At 50.2% G+C, this 16,294-nt stretch overlaps 5 protein-coding genes across 5 annotated transcripts; 3 read left to right on the forward strand and 2 right to left on the reverse strand.

The window, feature by feature from the left end:
• Positions 1–1,133: 1,133 nt before the first annotated feature.
• On the forward strand, positions 1,134–4,637 carry cpcA (amino acid starvation-responsive transcription factor GCN4; the record flags this gene model as incomplete). The annotated part of the gene is made up of 4 exons (XM_035500719.1): positions 1,134–1,153; positions 1,233–1,401; positions 3,033–3,867; positions 3,925–4,637. 4 exons carry the CDS (start codon positions 1,134–1,136, stop codon positions 4,635–4,637), a joined length of 1,737 nt encoding a protein of 578 aa, XP_035356612.1.
• A 1,253-nt stretch (positions 4,638–5,890) lies between these two features.
• AtWU_05610 (asparagine synthetase domain-containing protein) lies at positions 5,891–7,729 on the reverse strand (the record flags this gene model as incomplete). The annotated part of the gene is made up of 2 exons (XM_035500720.1): positions 5,891–6,940; positions 6,989–7,729. 2 exons carry the CDS (start codon positions 7,727–7,729, stop codon positions 5,891–5,893), a joined length of 1,791 nt encoding a protein of 596 aa, XP_035356613.1.
• A 399-nt stretch (positions 7,730–8,128) lies between these two features.
• Positions 8,129–10,637, forward strand: AtWU_05611 (guanine nucleotide exchange factor VPS9; the record flags this gene model as incomplete). The annotated part of the gene is made up of 5 exons (XM_035500721.1): positions 8,129–9,491; positions 9,544–9,621; positions 9,677–9,852; positions 9,903–10,528; positions 10,592–10,637. The coding sequence occupies 5 exons, from the start codon at positions 8,129–8,131 to the stop codon at positions 10,635–10,637; spliced, it is 2,289 nt and encodes a 762-aa protein (XP_035356614.1).
• A 300-nt stretch (positions 10,638–10,937) lies between these two features.
• AtWU_05612 (major facilitator superfamily protein) lies at positions 10,938–12,415 on the reverse strand (the record flags this gene model as incomplete). The annotated part of the gene is made up of 3 exons (XM_035500722.1): positions 10,938–11,288; positions 11,384–12,311; positions 12,366–12,415. 3 exons carry the CDS (start codon positions 12,413–12,415, stop codon positions 10,938–10,940), a joined length of 1,329 nt encoding a protein of 442 aa, XP_035356615.1.
• Positions 12,416–14,409: 1,994 nt separating this feature from the next.
• AtWU_05613 (ceramidase family protein) lies at positions 14,410–15,233 on the forward strand (the record flags this gene model as incomplete). The annotated part of the gene is made up of 2 exons (XM_035500723.1): positions 14,410–15,117; positions 15,174–15,233. 2 exons carry the CDS (start codon positions 14,410–14,412, stop codon positions 15,231–15,233), a joined length of 768 nt encoding a protein of 255 aa, XP_035356616.1.
• Positions 15,234–16,294: the final 1,061 nt, after the last annotated feature.

Genomic DNA, 16,294 nt, shown 5'->3' on the forward strand with positions numbered 1-16,294 from the left:
CACGCATCAGGGTCGTGTGTATGTCCTTAGTGAATGTTAGGTATGCTGCCTAGTAAGTAGGATTCCGGTTTGGGGTCTTTGGGGTGAATCTTTTCTTTATCTTGGCGAGGTAGTTCGTTGACTTGGGTGCCTGGAGTTAAATGGATGTGTTAGGCATCAGGGTTCCTGAATTGGGGGGGATTTAGGTTGTTTGACTGGAAGGTAGGATGGGATGGGACGGGATGGGGTAGTAGTAGTAGTAGTTCGGTTGTGGCTTCTGAGGCATGGCGTATGTGGGTGCCTGGTTGTGTTATCTTGCGGTAGTAGATCCCTCCTGGGAAAAGGATGACATGTCTTGGATAGTACTTTGGGGGTGGTAGCGGCTAGATTGGTGTATACTCTGTAGACTAGTTGTGTTGCAGGCGTCGAGAGTAGTGAGGCTGCGATTGTATCTGTGCTTTGGGTGGATTCAGTGGTTGTGTTTCGGATGTGGGGTTTGATTACTACTAGGTGGTAGTAGATAGGTAAGGTGGTGGTCCTCTGCTTCATAGGAGTGGATGAATATGGCTGAGGCGAGTTCAGGCGCCTAGATAGTAGTACTGCTGACAGGTGGCCAGAGCTTATATTGCTTGTCTGGCTTGGTGATGTTGGTGATTGGTTCTATTCAGTTAGTGTTGTGTTGTTCTGCATCATGTTTCTTCGGTAATATATATTTCAGTTGAATAGTGGCCGGAGGTAAAGGCTACGACACATACAAAATTCCTACATATGCACAACTACCATACACTGCATACGGAGCAAAGCATTGAATGAGAAACTTGCATTCCCCTTTAGACCGAATCAAAAAAATGAACAGGGATAATCGACAGCATGGGCACTTGACAACCCACGCAGCCCTGGCAGCCTGGCGCCTGCACGGAGCGCACGGGTAATTCGCCTAGCGCCGGAACCATCACCGTCGCCAATTCGACAGGAGGGGGAAGAAAGGGTTCAAGGAGGGGGGAAAGGGAGAGGGAGAGGGAGCATATGCAAAAGGGATCACACATCACGGCTACTAGTACTACTATTGTTATTCGTGCAATTGTCTTGCATTCGCAGGGTCTGCCTAATCAGCTCGAATGGAAGGGATTAGTTGTACTCAGGCTAGGTGTACCATGCAGCACGAATCAATCCCGTAAGTTTCAAGTTGAACACGAAAATGAAAGCTTGGTTTACTTTTCCCGAGTCGTAGACAATCTAGTTCTACTGTGTAGTGCTGACCAGGCATCATCGACTCTCCCTGGACAAGACGTCATCGCCGGCGGCTGCCTGGGGACAGGACAGGCATGGTATAACCGGCCTGCATACGGCGGAGATGCGCGCGCGCCGCGGCTGATGTATGCAGACGCTGATTGGCATCCTCACTCGGAGCAGGTTGCAACGGTATCTACGACGCCCTAGGGCATGTACATACGTACGACATGTGCGATGTCGAGATGTGTTGAATTGTCCGTCTCCTGGTCAACTGAGGGTTGACTTGGCAGGAGATGGTAGGTACGTAGGTTGTGAAGTCGGAATTGTTGCCTAGTATTCTCCCTCCATTTACTCCTTCTAGACCACGATCTTAGAAATGCCAACTTCGGATGGAAAATGGAAATGGACACAAGTGGATTTTTTTTCCGCTTTGCAGGTAATTGGCTTTCAGGTTTCACATGGGCCGGTTGGTCCCGTGCATTACTAATTAGAATGAGGAATTCCAATAGTCTTGGTCTAGTCTAGTAGTTATCTTTTATGCTCCGCCCGGAATATACGACGCACCTCCCCGGAGATAATACGACCCCCCCCGACGAATATACCATCCCTGTTGCAGCGAGAATAATCTCCTTAAAATCTGACTGGACCGGATTCAATTTAATTCCCTTGTATTTGTGTGGAATCCTTCCTAGGGCAATATTTCGCCAAGGGTCGTTTTAATTTAAAATCTCATTTGTGGTCAGATGAAGGCCGGAACGTCTCGGTGTCTTGATAGAGTTTGACCCAAGTGGAATTTCACGCCCTTCGAGCGACTTTGGCGAGGAGGGGGGCTGCAGGGCGGGGAGGGAATTAGGGAAAGGATCCTCCGACCGGGTGAAAAACCCTGGTTGCAAACCGGCTCTGTCTTTTTTGTCTAGTATCCCTTGGTGCGGCATCGTATTCCTGCGGCCCCAGTGAACCAGGCCAAGGACACGGTAGCCAGGAGTTGAGGCTTAGATAGAGAGATCCTACAGAGCACAAAGGGGAGTGACAGTCGCACGGGACAAGAGAGTGATGGACACAAGGACAGGTCTCATTCGCAGACAGTTGAGACATTGAGGCTCAGGCTCAGCCCCAATGACACCCCCGGGCGCTGCACCAAATGCAGACCCCGACGGGCTGTGATGAAGGCCCAGAAATGCATGGTGCCTGCTGGTTGGCCAATGGGTCCGGTCGGCGGCACGGGTGCGAACCGGTTTCATCACCCACAGTAAGTCGCGCGGCCTCTTTTTTTTTTTTTTCTTAGTATCTTCCCTTCATATTAGTCTAGTGGTGGTGGAGTTCAATGAAGTAGTCGAAGCAGGGCCAGGAATCCAAGGTTGAGGGGGGCCTGCTGCTACTGGGCCAGTGACCTGCAAGTGACATTTCCGTTGCGGGCTGAATGGAGGAAAGCCTACGTACCTGCCTGGTACTACACAGTAGAATACAGGATAATTGAAACTTGCTGCTCCAGGCACGGGAATGCCTGGGGCTCCTGCAGGCTCCACTTATTGGGTCTGGCAGCCAATAGTAGGCTTTACTGTCCCTATGACTCACACCTGCTGACCGCGTAAGATTGACTATCCCCAATCAGGCTAGGGCACCAGGCGGGGGTCCGATCAATGGTGATTGGCGGAGAGATCCGGGCAAGACCGCACACACAAACAGTTAAGAAGTGCCTGGCTTCCCGTCGCTGCCTGGCGCTTCTTTTCTCCCTCCTTTTTCTTTCTCTCCCACTTCATCTTTTCTTCCACTCCACACATCTCTCTATTCATTTTTATCACAACTCAGTCACCATACAGCATTATACTTATACCGCTTCTGATACTCCGTGCTTTCAAAATGGCCTGCTAAACGCCTCCCCCGCACCAGCTACGTCTTTCTCGTACGAGACAGACACCATAGATCCTCTTCGGACCTCGTCTTTTTCTAATCTCTCCTCTTCCACCCCCTCAGAGTCTCCTGTCCCAGGACCTCTGAACTTTAGCATCGCTTTGCGTAGCTCAAGTTCTCCGAACAACGCTTTCCCGTTCGACATCTCGTCGTTCACCACGGATACCCAACAGCAATCATGGCTTCCCACGCCCCCGCCTCAGCAGCCATCGGCTCCAGTGAATTCGATTCTCAGCGACAACAACAACAATCCCAGTCCCCTTCCGCAGGACTTCGTGCTCTTTCCCGCTCCGTGTCCCCCGCCGCAACCCAGGGACTCGCGTGCTCAAGCACCGATCAATTCTACCCCTAGATTATCCGCATATCAACCTTCTCTGGTCCAACCAGGGTATCCTGTTAGACGACACTCTTCAGCTTTGCATCAGCAGCTCCCAGGCTCGCCTGCGCAGGTTCCTCTTTCGGCCAGATTAGCCGCTCAATCTTCCGGATATTCCTCGTCTCCGTCTTCTTGGTCTCACCCCGCTCTGCGAAAGCATTTCGCGCGTCGGTTCGCAACACCTGCCGCTTCGAATTCTACTCCTGCAGTGAACAACACTGCCTACTCTAACCGCCCACCCGTCCCTCTATTTAACGACAAGACGGTCAACTATTCCGCCTTTCAGAATCAGCACAACCAAAACCTAAAGAGAAAATACGCGTATCTACACCATCGCCGCATCATGTCTACCCCCAACATCGCTCAAGGTAAGCCCGTCACTTGGGCAGTGCATGCTTATGTATACGGTGCTAAGACAGTTCTAGATTTCCCTGAGCTTTTTGATCTTCAGTCCAACCGCTTTGGGGACGATCTCAGCTCCCCAGAGTCCAACATGCTTTCGCCCCAGATCAACACTTCGTTCTTCAGCCCGATGGGTGAGATCGCCCCTCCGGGCACTGTCTCGCCGAAGGATCTGTTCTTCGATGCTTCGGCTCCCCCATCGACGACTTTCACTGATCTCAGCACTCCCCCGCTGGATACGCCTGGCTTCTTCAGTCAGAACACATCTCCCATGATCAACACCGAGATGGATCTGAACGCCGTGCCTGAGGAGTGGGAGTCTCTGTTCCCTCAAGATGGGTTTTCTCTGGACCTGGACTCGGCTGCCCTTGAGCTTGCTGCTTCGCTTCAACAGCCCAAGGCAACCGGACCCCCTCCGACTCCAGTGATCCGTGACAGCGCCTCGCCCGCGCCGTCTGCCTCTCCTGCCCCATCCCGTCAGGGCACCAAGCACTCCACAGTGGCCGGTGTCAATGCACGCCAGCGGAAGCCGTTGCCTCCGATCAAGTTTGACTCTGCCGACCCCGCCGCCATGAAGAGGGCTCGCAATACCGAGGCTGCTCGCAAATCTCGTGCTCGCAAGCTCGAGCGTCAAGGCGAGATGGAGCGCCGTATTGAGGAGCTCGAGCGGATGCTTGAAGAGTCCAAGCAACGCGAGGAGTACTGGCGAAGCATGGCCAAGACTGGCACCAACTGATCTAAAAAGTTTCTTGGGTTTTCATTTTTGGGTATGGCATGGGGTTTTGGTTTTGGTATCTGTATTGTGCTCATTGTGCTATTCTTATCCCTAGTGGGCTCTGTGGGCGGGGGCGTCGAGCCTCCCGTCACCACCTGTCGGAAGCATCATTCAGTCTCTGAGTGATGCTTCCGACAGATGAAAAGTTTCCTTTTGTTCTTGCGCCATTTACTATGGAGCTTACACAGTGTACTTTTCGGTAGATCTGCATCTCTGCATCTGCTGCTGTGATTTACTCATCCCCAGTCATGTACTGCGGGTCTGTTTTATGGTTCTTCTGCCTTTTCTGTTTCTATGGCCGGTTCTGATGTCTCCCACCTATCGGGATTGACTCGTGGCCACTAATCTCTTTATCTATCTCGTGTACTTGACTGATTCGAGTGCCTTTTATGTTATTATCGTTGCGCTTATGTACCAGACTGTGAACTATGGTATTCTCCAATTCAAGTATCTTATATGCGCATTATATCTTCTTTGTAACCGTATTCTCTCCGCTAAAGGTCTTGGCCAGTAGTTCCGTAGAAGCTGCCACAAACAACCCTTTCGAGCTTCCTCAATCACGTACATGTACCAAGACTAAATAAGTTTCACTATCGTACATTTAGCCACTGTTATAGCTAACGTCACTCGTAACTCATCTACAATTCTATTTGTTTCATCCATGTGCAAGTGCATATATATGTGTGCAATCGACTCAGCTCAGACTTGCCTTTTTATCTACTTCATAGACAAACAACCTCTTGCTTGCCCGATCCATCCATACCCTCGCGCCCGACCAACAAACCGAACCGACATCCAGTATACCAACACACTCATGAGAATGCTTTCGTAGAAAGCGCCATCTAAGCGTGTGGGAAGTACCAGTCCTGGTTCCATCAGTGCTTGAGATCCCGCTCCGTTCACGGCGCAGGGAAGTCCTTAGATGATGGGCAGGCGGTTGCATTCCCACGGGTGATAAAACAGGTGTGGCGATGAGTGTGTTGTGGGGGTCACTGGAGCCGTGTCTGCTTGAAGGTCGAAACGAGAGTGTGCTGGATGGGGAGCATAGATCAAAGAGGCGGTCTCAGAAGTATCTGATCCAGAGTTGTCATCATTGCTGGTCTGTGTTGATGTGATTGGGGGGTGGAGGCATGTTATGGTACGTCAAAGACGTATTGGGGGAATTTGAAGGCGAGGGTGTTGAGGGAAGGAAAAGAAAAAGAAAGGAAATCTATTCAGGTAAGAGCATCAGTGCCCTTTACCTTGCTCTTCTCCATCTTGGCTGTCCTGGACCCAAACTGGATGGCTCGCTTCTTCTCGCGGGCGACGTTTGTCATGCCGAGTCTCAGTGCGACTAGACGGAGGGCCTTTTTCTCCGAATCGAGCCCTGCCTCTGGTGAATCCACTGGTGGAGAAGGGGTGCCGAAGCCGCATTTCTCCCAGACTGGGAGCTGCACCACCCAGGAGACAAACTCTTCGTCTAGGAACGGAAACCGCGCTTCGCGACCCCAGTGTGCAATGACTCGATTGTCACGGCCCAAGTTTCGCTTTCCAAGGCGGCTGACGTCAAGGTTGATCTCGTCGATGAGGCCCGCGAACCCATCCCGAGAAAATGCTGCTCCATGTCTCGAGTATCCTGCAAATAGCTCATCTGCGCCAAGGCCAGACAGCAGCACTCGTGCCGAAGTGGCATATTGCATGGGCTGAGCATCTATCTGTCGACTGTCGAATGCCAGCCCTTGACCACGCGAAGCGAAATATAATGCGCAGGCTATTGATAGATCCATCTCCGTATTGTGGGGTCTCATCAGACGCTTGACGGTCTCACGGTGGGCAAGGGTTTCCTGGTACGGTACATCTACCGCAACAAATCGCCAGTTGCGATCGGGGCACACTCTCTGCAACTCTGCGAATGCCGCCCGGCCCGTAATACGGTCAGGGCAGCTTTCATACACAGAGCCAGTGGCCTCTCCCTTGCCCTTTGCGGCGGCCGCAACGCGCGGGTTTTCGAATGCCACATTGAGCAAATCAATGACTTCCTCCTTTGGTAGGATTTCGTGAGAAAGCCTAGCGAGTAATGTGCAGTCGAGGCCACCGGAAAACAGTACGGCGACTTTTACATTGCTCCCTGATGAAGCAGTCGGAGGTTCTCGTACATTCTGAATTCGCATTGCCAAGGACTGACGTAGTTTTTGCTCGAGTTCCTTGACAGCGGTAGTTTCAACAGTTAGTGAAGGAGCTTCTCCTTCGGGTATAGATTTATTCATCGGAGGGACGGGGTTTCTCTACATAATTGTTAGCTAGGTAAAATCAGAAAAGGAAGAGGTGCGTACAGGACGAAGAGGGAGATCGGATGTATTATGCTCCCAGAAAAGAGTCTGTATGCAACTTGCATCGAACGAAGGTGTACCAGCACTCTTCGTTGCGATCGAGTTATCCTGGAATATAGCATGTTCTAAATCAACCACATACACTCCGTCTGTCTCGACCTCACTAAAGTGGGTCGAAGATGTGCCATCGCAGAGACTGCACAGCTTGAAGGCCCCCGACTCATCAACACCTTGGAGTAGAGAGCGCCTTCCAAGTGAGTCTCTCGTGAAGAATAGTTTTGAGTTGACCGCATCATAGAACACAAAAGCAAAGGGGCCGGAAATGCTACTGATAACATCCAGGACACCTTGAACAGCACTCGTACTCGAATCTGCTGACGAATTGACCTTCGAGTGGTGGTTTACAGCCTGCAATAACAGCTTAAAGATCAGCTCCGCATCATTGCCCCGGATAGGTTCACCTGATATCTTCCAGGCGTCTCCATTGTAGCATAACACGGACTGCGTAGTAGGATCCACTAATGGCTGGGGCACAAGACAGCCTCCTCTCATCGACAAGACTGTGGAAACAAAGGTAAGCTGAACAGCAATGGGCTCTTCATTGCTTGACCGTGGATTGGTTATCTTTTGTTCAACGCTATGAACATGGTAATTATCAGGTCCTCTTTTCCGCAACAAGCAGCAAGTCTCCTCATTAGGAAGCACAGCTCCTGATGCGCTAAGAGAGAAGAAAATACCACACATGGTAGCAAGCAAACCGCAAGCGAGACGCTGGCGGGGATTTAGTTAAGGTGAAAGAGAAAGGAAGAGGAAAGAGAAACACAAGAAGAGAGCCGGAGGTCGGGGGAACGATGATCCCCCGCCGCTGATTGCGGGCTGTCATCCTCGGCGCTGATGGAGCTTACTCCCCTATCTGGGGTCCGTTTTTGCTATATTTCCGCAATTTCTCCCCTGACACCTATTTTGATTGACTCTGGGGCCTCGAAGTCTGTTGCCAATATTAGCTGACCCGACATTCGTGGTCTATTACGTGGCAGCCCCGGGAACCACGTCTCCGCATATTCCCCTCATGATGATCCATGTTTCTACCTAACGAGGCTCTTTTGATTTCTAGTTTGACTTTGGCGTGCATGCAGGTTGCTTATGTCTGCGATAGAACCCTCGGAATCCCCGGCTCCTAGTGGTCATGGGGAGGCCCAGCCGGCCATTCACAACGATTCTAGTTCGACTGAACAAGTGAGCTCGACTAACCTCGAGCCTGCCGCGGAGCAACAGGATGACCCCTCAGGAGTGCCGATGACCAGCCAAAAAGCGCAACAAGGCGACATGGAGGAGAGCGCTCAGGGCGAAGCGCAGGCCACCATCACGGAGTCCCCAAGCACGATGCCGATACCGTCCGCCACAGATCCCTCGAATCCTGTGTTGCCTCCCCGGGAATCGCTTCCGGAGCGGATGAAGGGGCTTTCTATCACCACGACGGCAAGACCGGAGCCTGCCACGTCGCCAAATGCAGAGATCCCTCCTACACCCCCAGCGAAAGATGAACTTTATGTGTCCTCAAACCCTCACTCCGCGATTACACACTCGCCCGCGATCGAATTGACTGATAAGGAATTGCCGGAGGTGCCTGAAAGTGACCGAGATGGGAGGAAGAATACTGCTGGTGGTGACAATGATTCCCAGTCGGAAATCCAGAGCATTATGGATCAATTTCAAGACTCCACGCGCGGCGATGGGCAGGAACAGATAATGTCTCCCCGCTTGGAATTAGCCGAGCAGTTCCTGGGTGGACAAAGCCACTTTCCCCCTCGTCAGTCAAGCCTAGATCACAGTAAATCGGCGGCTGACGAATCGCGCATGCCCAAGTCTGCGACAGGGGTATCTTCCGTCTCGGCTGAGAAACAACCCGCGAAGGCTCCCAAGAGTTCTGCTGCCGACGAGGCCAAGTTAAGTCGGCGTTCGTCAACATCAACAATCCCTCCGCCACCCGAGCCTGAGCCAGATCAACCTTTTGATTTCCACCGCTTCTTAGAGCAACTGCGTCACCGCACTGCGGACCCGGTTGCCAAGTTCCTACGCTCATTTCTCCATGAGTTCGGGAAGCGACAATGGATGGTTCATGAACAAGTCAAGATTATCAGCGATTTCTTGGTGTTCATCACAAACAAAATGGCTCAGTGTGAAGTATGGCGCGATGTGTCCGACAGCGAATTTGACAACGCCAAAGAGGGGATGGAGAAGCTCGTAATGAATAGACTATATTCCCAAACCTTTTCCCCAGCTATTCCGGGTCCGCCCACAATTCCGCGAAGTGCGAGTAGAAGCAAAAGGCGTGAGATGGAGAGGATGCATGGCCCATGGAGACGAGGGCAGCATCAGGAGGATATCGAGCGAGACGAAGTTCTCGCACAGAAGATGCGGATTTACAGCTGGGTTAAAGAAGAGCATCTGGACATACCGCCAGTGAGCTCTCACGGTCGTCGTTTTCTGAATTTAGCTCAGCAGGGTATGTTATGGACCCTCTTTCCTTCGATCGACATCTATCTAACCGATTACAGAATTGTTGAAAATCAACGGCTATCGGGCTCCTCGCGATAAAGTTATCTGCATACTGAACTGCTGCAAAGTCATCTTCGGTAGGTACTAGACTTAATGCAAGGGCGGAGGTGGCATATATGCTAATGTTCCAAGGTTTACTGAGGAACTCTAAAAGATCTGACACGTCTGCCGATTCTTTCGTGCCGCTCTTGATCTACGTGGTGCTGCAGGCCAATCCCGAACATCTAGTATCGAATATACAATATATCCTACGGTTCCGCAACCAGGATAAGCTTGGAGGGGAAGCTGGGTACTACTTATCATCGCTGGTACGCTAACTCCTGTTATTGTTCACGACCCCATTCTGACATCTATCTAGTCGGGAGCTATCCAATTCATCGAGACACTAGACCGAACGAGCCTAACAGTGAGCGATGAAGAATTCGAGCGAAGCGTTGAAGCCGCCGTATCGGCTATTGCCCAGCAAAACCGCGAGTCCGAGACCTTGGAGCGCCAAAGCTCAGGCCGTTCCGCCGAAGGCTCTCAATCCGCGCCACGAAGCTCTGCTGACACGCAACGCACGGCCGTGCGCAAAGAGACATCGCAATCTAGCGATGAAGATTCGGCCCCAGTAGCAGGGCTTCTGCGGACCATTCAGAAACCATTGTCGACCATTGGAAGGATTTTCTCTGACGAGCCAGACTCCCCTCAGGATCGGCCCGCGCAGTCTGGGGCATCGCCACGGCTGACACCGAACGTGTACCAGCCACCCCGTAATAGCAGCGAAGGCCGGCGATCGACAGAGAGGCCACGCAGTGCAGCCTCTCCGCAGGTTCCTAGGGCGGATTCTCAAGATGCCGCTGCGCGTCAGGCCAGTGCGGAGGATGCAGAGGCACGGAGAATCCATCGTGCAGAGCACAACAACGTCGTAGAGACGCTGTGTAATATGTTCCCGAACCTTGACCGCGATGTTATTGATGATGTGGTCAAGATCAAGGGGGGAAGGTAAGTTGTTCCTTGCTTCTATATAAGGAGAGATGTATGGAGTAGCTAACACTGGAAATGCAGGGTTGGATTGGCAGTAGACGCGTGTCTTGCTCTTAGTGCTGAGTGAACGGAGTGCGGTGGAAGTTGGTCAAGGACAGGCAATTACATTGAGAGGATTGACTTTCGGGGTTATACTCCTTATTCATTTGTACTGTGACCGATCATGTACTTATTGCCTGGGCTCATTGGATATAATAATACTGCTAAATGGTAGCCATACCACACAGAAATAACTAGACTACCGAACAGGATTTCTACAGAGATCAGCCGCTCACTAAGCGGCCCGGGGCATGATAGTGTGTCCTGAGCCACTCGGCATGACTGAATAAGTATACAATACCACCAGGAGAGTGATAACTAGCAATCATCAAGGCACTCCCTTCTCAAGAAACAACTCATCGAACGCACAAGCCTCCAACAGATCCTTGTATTCCTCCACCAGATCCCAAAACTTCGCATCAGAAGGGGTTAATGACTTGAAGCCATGAAGGCCTGTCCTGCACCAAAGGAGATTATACTCGTTGTAACATCCGTCGTAAGAGAAATCCCCGTAAGCCAAGGCCTGCAGATGCAAGTATCCTTCGCGCCCAAAAGCCCATTCGGCGTAGGAAGGCAGAACATCATGGGCTACAGAACTTTCTGGTTTATGTTCGTGTAACCAGTGCCCATTTGCTCTGATATGAAGTACTTTGATAGTGGTGCTGAGACTGTGGTCGCCCTGTTCCAGAGGATTATAGGTCAGCATTTGACAGCAATCCATGTCAATATTATAGAAACTGAAAGGGGGAAGGGGGCAGATAGGGTGGCGAATACCGCAAATGTACACATATCCTCGATACATGTCGAGACTCCGAGAAATTCCAACCCTGGATCATGGGATATGCTGGGTCGAAAATCAAGCGACCCAAACAGATCTCCGTCTCCGTAGTGGCCGTATTCTGCATTCACGAGCGAGTGCGTGACGAGGCGCTTCAGTGTGGGCTTGTGATGCAACATGCTTTGACATATATCATCCCAGGAGACTGCTGGGAGCATAAGATAGAGATCCGTCAAGCCGGAAAAGGCCTCGAGGAAGGTTTTCACGGTGTCGTTGACATTATCCTGTGACTCGTCGGTTATTTGGTTTAGCTTTTCCGGGTTGAATGTCAACTCGAGCAGTTTCAGCCTTAGAGGCACGCGTGAGCGAACGATTTGCCGAAGAAAACTAAATGTCCCGGGGCAGTTGATGAGTTGCATTGCTTGGAGTCGCTCTAGGTTCAGAGCACCGACTAATTGGACCTTCATGGGGCTAAAAGATACCTGGGAGAGAGTCAAGCGTTCAAGAGCTGTGAGAAGGGGGATCGGTCTTTCTATATGTGGAAGACCAAGCACGCATTGCGCAAAGAAGTTCTGTGGCATCCATCTATTTGGATTGGGCAATTTTCGAAAACCTTCTTCCCAGGCCAGTCTAGCGCTGTCCCAGCCGACAAGATCGAGGTGCAGTGCCTTCAATTGAGCTCCACGTGCAGCGATAAACTGTGTAACCGAATCGAAATCAACAAAGCGCTTGAGACCTCTCCAGGATAGGGATTGGAGCTTAGAAAGCTGAACAAGATTTATGACGCATGACGCTTGTTGGATTTCGGCTACAGCACAGTCGCTATCAGTGAGGAGAGAGATAGTAGTGATGTTCTTTTGGGTCTCTAAGAACCTGTGGATGAGGGGAACCACTTCGTCGGAAAGACACGCTTTTAGATCCCACCTAAAGCATGTTAGTGTTGACTCGGCGTAGTGCATCAGAAATCAGTATCTGTACCGGAAGCTCTGAAGTTGGCCCTGAGGGATTCCCGATGCCATGCCCTGCATGTTGTGTGTCAAGATCGGAATGCAGTCAAATGTAGTGGTCGGGTACAGTATCGACTCTGGCATGGATTCATCAGAATCATCCGGAGGAGTTTTTAGCCTGCTGTTCAGGAAATCATGCAAAGAACAGAATTGATAACTTTCTATCTCATGACATGCACTCCACAGCCTGAGGTGCTCTGTATGCACTAAAAGCGAGTGATCTAATCTCGTGATTGCGTCGTTCAAGAACTGAGCTGATGGGTGCGTTGCTCTTATAATGAGTGATTCATATAGACGTGAAAGCAACTTTACATAGATGTTTTTGGAGACTTCACAGAGGTTTTTGAGATCCCTGCGAGTTACCTGGGATGGCGAGTTAGTCTGTTTCAAACGCTTCTGGAGAGGGACAGAGGACTGCTTACATGATCGACCACCATGCGCAGTAGTTCGGGGGGTAGCCTCTCTAGCATCGTGATATCGATAGTCACTCGAAATAGTAGTTGTAGATGAATACTGTTTTCATGTCAGAGGCGAATCTTGAGGCGGGGCCCCGCTGGCATGATATACCGGGGGTTCAAGTCACACAATATAGTATGTGGCGGGGTGAAGATGTCCTAGTGGCTACTAGTATAAATATGAACACCTTTCATGTTGCCTGGACCTATGAATAGCTTTTGTCGACTTCGTACGATCTAGTCTAAGGACTATGTTGTTGTCGCGATAAGATATTGGGGCGGATGTGGGGGGCAGTTGCCGTAGATAGTACAGGCGAAAGTCTAATAAATGTCTTTGGGAAGGAGGCATTCTATGTGAACTTGTTAAAAAATCAGGAAACTGACCGAAGTTGGCGGTAATATCCGTGCATATAGAGGCTGATTCATCATGAGCTGAATAAGTCCCAGCTCTGGAAAGGGGGACGCGAGTGTCATTAGGGCATAGCCTCATATGCATGAAGCGGTAGCATCATAGTGTCCGATATGTCAAGATCCATCCTAGTGCGCTGTAAGTAGTAAACCCTCCGGATAATAACTGCTAGACCATCCGGTAAACGACTAGAATTTTGAGCTGATAGCTCAGAAAGTACATACATCCCTTATAAGAGTACGGGTGAATGTGAGGTCAGATCCCCACGCGATGGTGTCATTCTCCCGCTATATTATGCTGTAAGTTGTACCAGTGGTAGTGCAGTTAATAATCATATTACTTGGTAGAGGATGGTAGAGGGTCATCCCAGATTATTGACAAGCAAAGCTGTACAGCCAGGGGATCAGCATCACCCGGACCGGGCCGAGCAATCGTGTCCATCCCAGAGATGTATCATCATCATTTTCAACATTCTTAAGACTGACAACACCATCGCACCGACGGAAAATTCAATGTGAGCGGGGTAGACAAGACCGTAGACTAAGGCGTATTGTCTCATTGGCCACAGATATAGTATCATGGATAGTACCTACCGAGATAGCAAGTAAGACAAAAAAGCTTGCAGCCGGCTAAATAAGCGGATGAGATGGTGATGTACGGAGCAAAATTCGGACTCCGTATATGACCGACTCAGCCACTATCTTAGATGTTGAAACAGCCCCACAATGGGGACGTATACATGTAATGAGGCAACCGAACAACCAGAGATAGTCCGAGCAAATAACGGTAGCTCCGCAAGCGACTCAATCGAAGATATAAGGTAAATATAACACTAGTACTAGCCTTCAGCATACAATAAATTGATACTGTGTCGGTATTTGTTTCATTCCGACACCCTTGAAGATTCCGTCTAAATATAGCGCATGGATTGGAAACTGGTCGTGACATGTTTAGCGCCTTCGGGGCATGTATAGTGGCATATTCGCTATCAAATAATCCCTGCAATGCCTCTATGTACCTTATCGGGCCAATGAGTATCGATGTCCCTAAGCTCCTTTCATATTGTCCTCGATTATGTCGGAATAGACGGCACAGATTTCCTCGTACATTACCGTTATTTGCTGGGGGTGGTTAAGGGAAATAAAATAAAGATGGAAGTGCAACAACCACGGAAGCCAGTAAATATTCCGATGCACGATCATGATGCTTCTTCGCAAAGCAAACCGGAGCGGGGTGAATATATAGCTTTGAACGAAGACGAATCTACCGAAGGCCTTGAATCTCCGGTGCCTAAAAGCCGGAAGATATTCTCCCTTTCGTTTTTTACCAAGCCTCTCGTATATGCACCTTTAGCAATTGTCTTTGCAGGAGCAGTTGTATTCTTCTGGGTGAGCCATACCAGAAATCACTATACATACACCGATTGCGGAGTGACTCCCGACGAAGCGCGAGCACGAGGTTGTTTATTCGAGCCAATGCAACGTGCATGGATTCCTCCAGAGTGCTATTTTCCGGAGGCAACGGAAGACTACGACACTTTTCGGGACAGACAGTGGTACCTAGACACCAAGATGACGATTGACGCCGATGTAGAGAGGTTGGAGGCTGGGGAAGTGCCCGTAGCCTATACGCGCTACTGGCATGACGAGCATTGTACCTATCTTTTCCGAAAGCTCGCCCTTGCGGTCGATATGGGGAAGAACATGATCAATTCGAAGGCCTTGGATATTGAGCATTCGAATCATTGCGCACTGGCCATAGCCAAGAGACTGGCTAGCTCGTACAATGTCTCGTTTGTGGAAGCTGACCGATCCTTGACGGAAAGCCATTTGGGGTTCGAGCGGTGCCTACCACTCAAGGTAAGTTGAACCCCTTGAATATGTTACTTTCCTGTTAACCTTTCGTCCTGCTCCAGACTGTCGTTAGTCCGAATAAGGCTGTTCCAGTTTACCCAAAAGGCTCAGGAAGAGACTAAGTTATGCCACTATGAACGTCATGTTGGGTTGGCAAAGCAGCGAGGACTTATCTTGACACCACATCTCAATGCTGGATACCGACTACTTCCACAGTTCACAACACTATCTAGTGTTCTGGAAATTCCTTTCCATTAATTCGCACTGTTCCTATAGCTTGGCTCTTCGTATTGCATAGTTCCTGATATCTATACCCATATACTTGTCCTAGTGCACCTATTGGGATTCGCTGAGGACGACAGCCTTTCCCATTCATGCGGAGGATGCGGAGGAAATAACTTAAGCATATTTCTAGCCATTTCAGATACCCAGCAACAGCACGGAGCATAGTTCGCTCCTTCTGTGTTGTGCACACCGAAGCAAAGTTGTATTGGCATGCAAGGAGGCCTCCAATAGTATCCACGTGACATACCGAAACGAGTCGTACCGCTCAACCTCGCTTGCCGCTAGCGCCATCCGTAGTTCCCCACCCAATCCTATATAAGCAACGTTCCCCCGTCCCCCTTTTAGACTTTTTTCTTCTTTCTTTTCTTCATACTTACCTTGTTTGGGTGACTGCGATCAAGAAGGCGGTTCACCACGGATTGGTCCCTGCATTGCACAGCGCGGCGGAACAATCCGTTCAACGGCCTACGGGTCATTGACAGGCGTATTCTTTGGCACTTCTCCTTTTGGAGCTTATATTTCCTTTTCATCAGTTCTTGGGCCAGTGGCCCGAGGGTGGAGAAGAGGACCTCGTAGCAGTAGAAAAATCGCTTCTTAAGTGGTGGCATTGTACCAGCGAATAGGATCTTAGCAGTCCGTGACGGAAGTAACTACCGACTGGAAGGCAATAATATCCGCGTTGTTGGAGCTCGTACTCTGTGCTTAGGTTGCTAAGCCACGGTCGGTGGGTGGCCTATGACGTTGCGGATGCTGGGTCGCCACCCCGACGCATATAAGTAAACAATATCGCAGCTCATTACTACCTACAATACCTACTCCCTATCTATCATAATCCAAACAAAATCTTTCTTTCCTCCCATTTGTCCTTCTGATTGAAAGTGACACCAAAACAATATTC

This window comes from Aspergillus tubingensis (genome assembly GCF_013340325.1).
Source record: "Aspergillus tubingensis WU-2223L DNA, scaffold_7, whole genome shotgun sequence".
Lineage (NCBI taxonomy): Eukaryota > Fungi > Ascomycota > Eurotiomycetes > Eurotiales > Aspergillaceae > Aspergillus > Aspergillus tubingensis.